Below are 11,961 nucleotides of genomic sequence, written 5' to 3' on the forward strand. Positions count from 1 at the left end.
TTTAATTACAATATCAGGTTCTCAAACAATGGAGCTTGTGTTCCATAATATCTTAAAAATTGCAAAAGGATATTTGTTTGCATTCTCAAAATCTGTAGTGTAACAAAGTTCAGGTGTGAAGATTCATAGACAAAAATAATACCAAAGTGTATTAGTGTCTTATTATATTGGGTAACAGATGCCATCTACTGCACAGTGATATCCATTTCGAGCACATTGACATTTCAATGTTTCTTGATATGGGTGAAAAATAGGATGTCCAGTTAAAAATATATGGAAGATAACAGGTATTTTAGCTCTGAAAAGTCTACCAAATCTATAAATTGCATTTCAATATAATCTATAATTCAATATGCTTTTAAGTAGGTAGTAGCACAAAACCTTCACTATGGTAGAAAAATTATGATCAAGTTCAATTTCACTTCGACACACTAATACCTATATTCTTATTCTGTATTCATGTAGCCCATATTTAAAAATGGACCCTCGAAATCCATACTTTCAGAGTTAAATTATCACTGGACGTTACTCGTCTTCATGCCTATACAATGAGGTGCTTTAGATTGATGCAAGTGAATTGTGAGAGGTTGCTTAAATTGTGACTGCATCATTTCATATTTTCCAGTTTAAATCCAAGAGCCTTTTGGTCAGTCTCACCTTATCTATCTTTGACCTCAGAGGATGGATTTTGAGATGTTAGGGTGAAGACTTAAAATTCAACCTGTATAAAATCTCCAAGAGTGTACTGGTAGACCACTGACCTGTGCAAATTACGTCAGCCAAGCGATAATGAACAAAAAGGCCTTGTGGTCAGGACTGGAGATATAACACCAAAGATTTAAAATCTTGTTTCTTTTATAAAAAAAAGAAAAAAAAGTTTTTCGCGTGATCACAAACACTACAGCTTCATGCATTCTGAGGGTCACATAAATCTCTCCTACACATTTTACATTTTGGAGGACAGTGAATAAGGGAAGAATAAAGTGTCATAAAAAGACAACCCTCAATTAAGGAAATTAGATCATACTCAAATATTAAACTTGGTGGGTTGATGAATGCCATGCCCATGCTTTAACAATTCTTTGACAATGAAATGACACAAAATACAAACAATATTGTGGATGAAATAAACAGAGTTAAGTTTTTTCTTTTAATCTATTCAATTAATCCAGAGACCTTAACCCATTAAGGACGGGAAGCCCTTTTGGGGTTTTCACCTTTTCAAGATGGGAACTCATTTTTGGGTTGTTGTTGCCATGTACAATATATAGCAACATCTTTTTTTGTAATTATTTAATAAATATTTGAAGTTTTTCAGAAAACTTAAGTCACGATTTCCACTGTGTTTTTAGAACCGGCCTCAGGTCTGACAAGCTTGGCTGCCACAGAGAGCTAACACTACACATGGCAGTCTAATTTCATTCCAGTAATTATTTGAACTGCAATTATTCTAAAAATCATAATATGGCACTGACTTTACACTAAAACAGATTGCAGTTTCGTACATACAAACTCTTCAGGTAAATTGAACAATGTATTGAAGATAGATAAAATGATAAAAGAAAATACAAAATAAAAACACAGAAACAACTCAAAGCAGAGGGAAATCACAACAAAAACATGTGTTAGGTCCTCTTACTGCCAAGTCTCTTGAAGACGCTGACGGACCCAATGTCCATCTGGGCTCCCTGGCTCTCCCCAGCTCCTGCTCCTGTCCCAGTACTGCTGCTGACCTTGGAGCTGGCTACTGCCAGTCTGGCCTTGACTTTTGGCCTGGTGCTGGTCACCCTGTTGTCCTGTGTGTCTGCTGGCAGGTCTGGGGAATTGGTGACCGTGTGCGTGGCAGGGAGTTTGCCCAGTCTCTGAAGCACACTAAGCTTGGCAGGGGGGATGCCTTCGGGTGCAGAAGGCGATGAGGAGGTGGGAGCATCAGAGGAGGGTAGCTTGTATTTGCCTCCCAGGCGACGGAGCGTGGTGGGTGCTGGTTTAAGGCGATGGAGTATGGTGGGTTTGGGGGCGGTCTCTTTCTTTTTGGAAGCAGCTGGCTTCTTGAGGACACCAGAATACTTGAGGACACCAGCATACTGGAGTACAGAGCCATCTCCATCACTGTCATCTTCTTCCTCCACATCCATATGCAACTTGCCTGCCTTCAACACATCTTCCTGTTCATCCGCTCTGCCTAGACGACTGAACACACCCGTAGGCTAGAGGGGAAAAAACAAAAGTTATGAATAAAGATCAACCTGTGCACAATGTATGTCTGGCTGTTAAATATAACTGAAAGTCTTACTTTGCTGTTGCTTGTCGTCATTTCAACCTGCGATTCATCACCAAGTCTCTCAAACACAGATGTCCGCTTCCCACCTTTTTAAGCGAAAAAAAGTTGATAAACATTTAGAAAGATAAAACTTTATACGCTTCAAAGAAGGGCTGAAGAATATATTGTTAGCGTTATCTAGATGAGGTATGCAACCTAACAGTTTGCCCCAAAATTATGGTTAACTGGAGTTACCACCTTGGTCTGAACCATTTTGAACCAGGACAAATCCTGGCGATATTCAAATGCGGAAAAGACACCGACAGATTGAGAGGAAGCACTTGTAAGGGACAATGGATAAAATTACCCCATTGCAAGGAGGGAAGATACTCAAGCAGCCCCTGGTTTGCAGTTTGTATTCTGTTCAGTTAGCAGAAAGTTGAACCATGTTAGTGTGCATTAAGTTTGTTAGGGAAAACGTTTAGGGAGCTTGCATTTAAGAGCCCAGGGCCAATGGGCGTACCTTTGCTGGCCTGCTGGGCCAGGATGCGGCGTGTGCGTGCCGTGGTGCCTTTGGGCATGTTGACGATGTACTTGCCTTCCATCTCTGCTGTCACACGACGACGCTTCACCATGGGTAAACCATTCCCCTCGTCTGCTGGTCGAGTCACCACTGAAACCATGAATGAATGATGTAAGCATGTCAGACTGAATTTATAAAAACAAAGAAAAGGGGAAAGAATGTTAAGGGTTGGGGATGCCCGATTAATCGGTAGCATAATCGGAATTGTCCATATCGGCCATAAAAAATGCCATATCGGTATCGGAATGGTCTCAAAATAACAGATTTAATCGGTTTTCACCAGCAAAAAAGAAAAGAATCAGTAGTGAAAACAGACACTTGGACAAGAGTATAGGCTATTTATTGATTGAATACTTTTAACAGAATTTGGGCCAAGCCCCTATAGGGCCTAGGCTTGTTTCCATTGTGGGCCTCTGTATAATATCGGAATCGGTATCGGCAGATATGACCCTGCAAATAATCGGAGATCGGATATAATTTCATAATCGTGCACCCCTTTAGGACTGAGGTCGGTTCTAAAAACGCCTTCTAAATACTGAACTAAGTTTTCAGAAAACTTACAAAAATGTCATGCTGCTAATATACTGTAGATAGCAACAAAAACACAAAAGGGGTTCCCATCCAGAAGGGGTAAAACACCAAATCTACAAGCTCATAGCGCGCCACCAAGTGGCGTGCTACGAGCTTGTAGGTCTGCTATTTTTGAACGACTTTGAACGACTGACATAGAAACATAGCTTTTTCAGAAAACTGTCAAGGATGTAGAAGACATTTTTAGAATCTGATCTGAGGTCAGAATGGGTTAATATAAAACACTTATGTTATATACCTGCTTTGCCATTCTTGCTTGCCTGTTTGTTGGACACAGTGACAGAGAGGTCTTGGCGGCGGGCTGGAGTGCTTGGTGGAGAGTCGCTGCTCAAGGCGTTGGCAATCATACGAGTGGCGGCTAAGACGGAAAATAAATTATTTGTCTCAACATACTAGTTGTATTGAAATGTTCACATTTGCTCTCATTTGGCATGAGATAGTGAACATAGTGCATATGGTGTGATATGAAATAATATTAACCCATTCTGACCCGAGATCAGATTCTAAAAATGTCTGTTTGAAAATGACAGTTTTCTGAAAAAGCTATGTTTCTATGTCAGTCGTTCTTCGATTTTTCAAAAATAGCAGACCTACAAGAACACCAAAAGGGGTTCCCGCCCAAAATGGGTTAACACAATAATCATTGTTTAGTTAACATCATTGACTATGAAAAAGCCAAGTGGAATTTCTTAAGTGTCATATTACTAATTATTTATAGGATTGAGGACTTTGATACATACAGGTAACATTCAATTGAATACTGCATATATACACTGTATACACAAACATACTTAGTATATAAACAATACTTGCAGCTCCAATGGAAACGGCATCAAAATAAAAACTATCGACGGTGAAAATAATTCTTAACAGAAATGAATTAGATACTCACGGGTACTGGCAGTTCGTCTTAGCTCAGCCTGAACACTGGTCTGTCCTAAGACGATGGCCTCAGTAGCCATTTTGCACATATCCTGCAATTAGAGTTACAAGTGTTACAGACAGAACAACAAGGTTATTCATAGGAGAATAAATTATATTACTGGGGGAAAATAAATATGAAATATGAAATATATATGCATATTTCATTATTAAATGAACTGCCATACAGAGAACAAAAAGTGTCAAACAATTATCACGTGACTTAAAGTTAGTGTGAAGTGCAACAGAAAAAAGTTGTGTTATATGACAATCACACTTCAAGACAATTTTGTGCATAAACACAAGGCACTGTTCTACTGATTAAAAGTCAATTTACATACATCTCTGGCCACAATACTTTATTCCATTATAAAAAGCTAGTTGAAGAATAGCTTCATGAAGAAGAGAAATCGATTGCAATAATTAAAACTAAAATTATAATATATTTTTAACATTGTTCCCTCATCAGTCCTCACCTGTCTGTAAACCTTCTTGCCATGTTTGAGGATGGCAATGATGTCACCTATTACAGTGATGCCCAGGTCCATCATGAGTTCCTTACTGAGGTCCATCAACATGTTCTTCTGGATTCTACAGTGAGACAAAGAGCGTTATCTATCAACCAACTTTCTTTTACAACAACTTTACAAATTCAGTTTCGCATCAATTTCTTTAAATGCTCAACATTATTTGACAGTTACCTGTAGGCCTGTCACAATTATTACATAATCGTCTAATAGCAATTATTTGAGATAATCGCAATTGTTTTTGCAAAATAGTTTCCATGTTGAAATTGTTTCAAACATTTTCAAAAAGTAGTGAAAATAGCAGTTCTACATGCTCGGCCAAAAGACAAACAGAAATGTAATTTGTATTCATGAGCCTGTGTTCAACAACAAAAACAGAATTAAATTGTTAGTGGCAATTAATTGTGCGACAATTAATCGTCACGTACAGTTTATAGTTACAATTTATAGTTACCTGTTGTCCACAAAAGAAACAGCATAGGTCACAGCTAGGCCGGCAGGAATTCCACAATCCTTGAAGAACTGAATCCATTCTGATGTGGCTGAAGAGGAATAAGGGATAGAGGGAGTGTGATAGACATAATAAATTAAAATGGCTAGTCCCCTGTAGAGCCACACTTATGTAGCAGTCTGCACACACCTGTTATACAGGTTTGAACTGTACTGAATAGAGCTGGGTGTGATCCTATTTACATGTGTGTCATTAGGCTGTGAAAGAGAGATTTTCTGGGATATCGACAGATGGCCTACCCACAACAACTCTGACCCCATGATACTACCGCAGTATTTAATACAGGTAGTCTAACACAGAGGCAGGGTTTTCTGGAATTTCTGCACATGAAGTGACACTGAAGCCAAGCTACTAGCTACACTCACCCTTTGAACTCCCCTCAAAACCTCATCATTGTCATGGCTTTGGCACCAATTTAAAGCCTGGGATTCAAACCAAGTTCTCCCGGCCAGGAAGGGCGCTAAAGCCAAACATGTTAACCACTAGTCAAAGAGGGAAATCCTCGTGGGAGTCGTGGCCAAGGGAGATATTAGCCTTTTGGTCTTCAGGCATAGGTTCTGAGCCACAATCATACAGTTCAGTTGTACATGTTAAAGGGGTAGCAAAGGTGTCAGTAAGAGGTCATTTTATTTTGCCATATAATTTTTCTATTCATTCATTTAATATAATATACATTTAATTCCGAGGTGAAGCCACACAAATATTTCTGCTGTAACAGTTAGGCTGGGTCCAACAAGCTGAAGTCACATAACACATGCTGAAAGTGACCAGCTGCATGTTATTTTTAAAAACATGATGTAGCACCTTATGGTGGGGGTAGAATTAAGCAGGGCTCGGCCTCTGAGGTCACAAGCTCACAATCAATGCTAACATACAAGTACAAACTGGGAATCCAATAATAGCTAACATCATATTAGTTTAAGAAAGAATGTTAAAAAGGGGTGACATCTTGTTTATTTCATTGCATGAGAGTGCCTCAAATGTAATGTGATGTATGCTACTCTTCTGGCTTATTCTCCACACAGACTTGAACATGAAGCACATTAAAAGGGCGAATATAGGGCCAGATTAATAAATGGTCAAAATTAACTGCATGATGTCAATTTTCTGATTTCCATTATAAACAGTGAAATGACTTAAAATGGCCAAACATGGCAATGTCGCATCGACAAATATCATACGTTAGCAAAGTAAAACCATGGTAATTGATCTGCCAATCTGTTATAGTTGTGACAGTGTTACGAATATAGATGTATCAACAATCTCAAAGGAGATGATTGTTAGTTTTCTTAGCTAAAATAACATCCATTAGATACACAGATCGCACATTCTGGCTAAATACAAAACCCATGGGTAATATAAGTGTATTAATGTTGAAAACTCAATTATCATAATGCGTAACTTAAAACAAGAACAGTGCCTCATCTCAAAGCTATTTAAAGTAGGTGGCTAACATTAGCGTAATAATTTAACGTTGGTTTCAGATAGAGCCTAGTAGCTAACTGTTAGCTCTGCTGTTGCGGGTGCTATCGACTCCTGTACATGTCTAAACACTCTTTGAGCAAAAATAATAATACTACCGACATCGTCTTTATGTGATTGACTGTCTAAAACAAACGACGGCGAACTATTCACGCAAATCGCCAAAAATAATCACAATGTATGGGCCCTTGTTTTCTTACCTGTTGTCACAGACGCCATGTTTTTTGCAATGTGTGTGTGCGTGTGGTCGGTGATCTGCTGCGGCTGTGCGCGCGCCGCGTTCAGATCAGCTGCATCCGGTGACTGTCGTTGTGCTCAGGTTCGAGTTGCGATATTGAGGGGCAGAAAACAGCCCAGTCACGTGGTTCATGTACTCGCCGCACAATGCATTCCGTAAACTTCCGGGTGTCCCCTTTCAATACTTCCGGTTGTGCCCATTCAATAGTAGTCTATGTAGAAGAGCTGCCATTGGACTGGCCCGACTGGCCCCATGAAGTGAACGGAGTTTGAGTAGGTTCAGCATTGAGGTGCAGAAAACTGAGCGCGCCGCTCGAGCGCTGTTCATGCAGCCTGGAGAAAGTGGAGAGTGACAAGCTGGAGTTTTACTAGCCCTGGAACATGACTGCCATGATGATTATCATGACAGTCATGCAGAAACTTTGCCCTGTTTTTTGCGCTCGCTGCATTTACAAGATTTCCGTATATATAAACATTCAGATTTCAAATATAAAGTACTCACAAAGTGTCCCACGGGTGTTAGTTAGTATTAGAATTGCTGCGTCCCGCGTTGTTTAATAAAAAGCATTTTTGTCCGAGCTCCCCGGCTACTTTTTTCAAACGGGGTTCGTTTGGGAAACCTACAGTTGCACACCGGGAGCGCACTCGCCTATTAGTCTGCATTGGAAGGGCGGTCAGCGTACATATATCGAACACACCGAGTGCCACCCTCCTCCCGACCGATAGGGGCGCGTAGTTGAAAGCCAATGGCAAAATAACACCTCGGATAAAAATGCTTTTTATTAAACAACGCGGGATGCAGAAATTCTAATCGCTGGAGCTGCAACTAACTAACACCCGTGGGACAAATTGTGAGTACTTTATATTTGAAATCTGAATGTTTATATATACGGAAATCTTGTAAATGCAGCGAGCGCAAAAAACAGGGTGAAGTTTCTTCATGACTCTCGTATGAATACGAGAGTCATGAACCATGGCTAGAGTTTTACATTGTTTTCAAGTACCGGTATTTCAACAATAGTACATAGGCTAGATGCCTCCTCATTATCGGATATCGTTGCCATAAAAAGGGACAATGTGATTTTTGTATTGCTACATATCTGTAGTTTATGAAACAATGTGATAGCAATGTCAAAATGGCAGCTGATTACTTGTTTTCGGCCCTTTTATCTGATATAAAATTGTATATAGTGAATGGCATAACTAAGCAAATAATAGTCCGATTTGGATGATTCTGCTATCAAAGTATAGGTTTTCTGGGGTGCCGAGTTGATTTATAGGGTGACTGAAGCAATTCAAGTGCAGTGCAGAAGAGCGCCCTCAATTGTAAACATTGACAACACCACATGACATACAACTTGCCCACTGTGATCTTCTCACTTGCGGGTCGAAGGTGTCATTTTGGGGTGTTAGGGTAACACCTCCGGGCTCCGGTGTAACGTAGGTGTGCACTATATGCACATTTTCAGTGCAAAAACTCCTCTAGTTACGTGGATTACTATTTTATTTTATTTTATTTTATTTTATTTTATTTTATTTTATTTTATTTTATTTTATTTTATTTTATTTTATTTTATTTTATTTTATTTTATTTTATTTTATTTTATTTTATTTTATTTTATTTTATTTTATTTTATTTTATTTTATTTTATTTTATTTTATTTTATTTTATTTTATTTTATTTTATTATTCACAATGTAACAATATATGTAAAAATGAAAAAGACAAAAACATTGACAATATGTTGTTTATTTACCGGTAATATACTTTTTTCACAATTAGGAATTGAATGGTTAGAGGTTTAACCATCATTAAAGGGGATAGCTCACTCAGCCTTCACAGTCCATATACAGTGAGAAAGGAATCTGAAAGAGGGTAAGAGAGCAGCAAGAGAAAGGGGAGAAATTAAATAGAAATGTAAAAAATAAAAATAAAAATAAAAAATACTATAGTATATTTGCTTTATTTGGTCCTCTCAGAGTGGGGTAAAACCATGTAAGTGAGAACATTTAAGAGAAAGGTAGTATTGTATAAGCAACTGCAGCGAACTATTGAGATACATTATAATGCACTTAACAAAGATGTGGCGTTTTCAGAGCACCTTCATCAGCCAAGTTAAGTAAAGATGAGACTTCAATGACATCAGCGTGATAATGTAATTTCTATATCCTCCAGGACAAGCTTCAGTCCTTGGCTGTTTAAATCTCAAGTGTTAGCTTAACTGTGACAAAAAATACATAATTTGATTCACAGAGAGCATTTTTTAAATCTACAGTTAAAAATGTGATGCAGCTTAGGGTGAGCATTGAATGGAGAAAAACAATAGCACATTTGAGAGAGACAACCTCATGTAACGTCATAAAAAAGAAAGAACGTCTCTAAAATTATAAACAAAAGTAAACTTTTCACAAGAATCAAGTCTGGTCAAAGGGACATAAAACTAAATGATGCAATAACATTTAAGTGATATTTTAACGATCAAAGCCATATTTAATTGCACTGAACACAGTAGCAGATTGAGATTGAGCTGCAAATGATTTGCTACATCATAATTCATCTAAGAGGATAATAAGTATTGCCTTTCATAAACTGTAAAAGAAAAAAGTCCTAACATTGTGAAATAAACGATAACATCCTAGAGAAAAATAATCAGACTTACATGTTGGATAACTTGGATATTGACAGGTACAGTATACAGTATGAGTTCAATGGGACAAACACTTTTCATTTTTACCGTCATTTTACAATTCCAACCTTTATTTTTCCCTTTTGGTTTATTCTCCTGATTCATTCATTAGCAAGTGATAATTTGAATTCAGAAATATTTTAAGTGTAGTTGGAAAACATGAATTCATTGTAAATATCTGCAGTGTGGTAGAGTGAAAAGGCCCTATAAGATCAGTATGCAACATATTAACAACCTCATCGGCAATTGATTATTATACTAATATTCAATAAGCAGCCTCTGCATTTGGGAATACATCCAAAAGAAAAGAAAAGCTGCTCATTAGCTTCCTTTAAAATGTAAAATTGCTTCAATTTTACCAATTCATATTGTGTGGAATAGATAGCACCACAGAATCTATGTACATGAGAACCAATGGATATGCTTTATGCTTATTCTGAGAGCAGAACATCATCATTTCACATTCACATTGTTATTGTTCTTAGATGGAGAAAAGCATCTTCAACATTAAGTATGTTAAATATAGGTCTAACAAAGAAAAAACATAAAAATTAGATCTGTCCCATTTCTGACTACCTAAGGCCACACTAGACATAATATTAATTTATGTTTTAATTAATACTTAAGTATTAGCATTTAATACTATTTATATACTCAGAATGAAAACCCTTATGCTACAAAGGCAGTTGATTAGACTGATTGAGGTGTTTTATTAGCAATGGATTAACATGCTTTGTGAAAAATGCAAACTGCACACAAATAACCAATCCTTAAAACAATTATGACATTATGTTACAGTTTACACAATGTTTAAATACTTCTCATATTGTTTATTTCTTCGTCTTGGAACTGGTGAGTATCAAGGACCATTTAAGCCTAATATATGCTTCATAGCACAACACGTCGCTGCATAAATTAGGGTGTCAGGAGGCATTGGGACAGACCTCGCAAACAAAAACAAACCAACAAAGGCAACAGCACTAATTTGTTAACTTGCATCATAGACACAATACATTTAATACATCTTCCTGGATAATGTGTTTTATATCTAAAACATATAAATACACATAGACAGTGACAGAGAGATTGAGTTCATGTTGATGGACCGGGGATAACTGTGGGTTTTATTATTATTATAGTTTTTGTTCGTTTAGAAAAATATCCATTTTAAAACTAGTCGCAACAACATCACTCTGTTTTTCTTCATTGACAAAAATATTCCATTTAGATCTGAAAACATTCATACTTTACAATCATGGTCCATACACTTAAATATGTATATATGTAACTGCATATAGGCTTACAATTAGAACTTTTGACACAGAAAATACTTTCATAGTGCACAACATGCCTCTGAAGTTGCCAAATGAAAATATAATAAAAAGAATGATATAATACATGGTAATAATAATAGTAACAATAATGAGGGAATGTCAAAACACACACACACAGACACACACACAAACACACACACACACACACACACACACACACACACACACACACACACACACACACCCACAAAACAGACTTTGGCAGCAACAGTACAATTAAGAGCAGAGGACAAAGCAAACAAAAATATATAACAATTCTCACTCAAACATATAGGAAAATAAATTGTACAAATTCACAGGCAAATAAAGAACGCTTACTCTGAAACGTCACCTCGCATTTTCTCCCCTCCATTTCCGGGTTTTGTTTTGGGCACAACATTAACCTCAATAAAGAAAGAAATAAATGGGCTAAGTGGCTCTGAGTGGACACACTCACAATGAATGTACCCCAAAGTACAGAGAACACTGAACCCAATGCTTAGAGGTTGTCCAAAATCACTCAAAACAGAAGTCTCAGAATAAAGGCATCGGTTATCATCTGGACAATAACATAAAGCTGACAGACTGAACAAGAAAATCTCAGAAACACTCCTTGTCAAAGAACTGTCAAATGACTTTCTTTTTAAAATAACCACATCATGTATACATTTTCTCAAAGATGATAGTAACAACATCAACTCTGAATAAATAAGTCTGTGACAATAGGACAATTCAGAGACTTGATAGCAGTCGTATATGAATGTGTGTGTGGGCCGAGGGTGGGTTAGGCTTTGTGGTATAGAGGTGGAATTATGAAGGGTAAGAGTAAGAGGTCACCCTTCCACACAGA

General features: G+C 37.5%; 1 protein-coding gene across 2 annotated transcripts; it reads right to left on the bottom strand.

Moving 5' to 3' along the window:
- On the bottom strand, window positions 1-7,111 carry cUnh19orf47 (chromosome Un C19orf47 homolog). Of its 2 annotated transcripts, none has more exons than XM_083772931.1 (8): window positions 7,076-7,111; window positions 5,337-5,424; window positions 4,832-4,946; window positions 4,327-4,408; window positions 3,673-3,792; window positions 2,859-2,933; window positions 2,294-2,367; window positions 1-2,207 (listed from the first exon to the last, which is right to left on the bottom strand). In XM_083772931.1, the coding sequence occupies exons 1-8, from the start codon at window positions 7,092-7,094 to the stop codon at window positions 1,626-1,628; spliced, it is 1,155 nt and encodes a 384-aa protein (XP_083629057.1). In that variant the 5' UTR covers window positions 7,095-7,111; the 3' UTR covers window positions 1-1,625. The 2 variants fall into 2 exon arrangements, with proteins under 2 accessions (XP_083629057.1, XP_083629056.1); XM_083772930.1 differs by having other exon boundaries at window positions 2,784-2,933.
- Between the last annotated feature and the right edge of the window lie 4,850 nt (window positions 7,112-11,961).

Source organism: Protomyctophum parallelum (genome assembly GCF_964188405.1).
Source record: "Protomyctophum parallelum genome assembly, chromosome: 9".
Classification (NCBI taxonomy): Eukaryota; Metazoa; Chordata; class Actinopteri; order Myctophiformes; family Myctophidae; genus Protomyctophum; species Protomyctophum parallelum.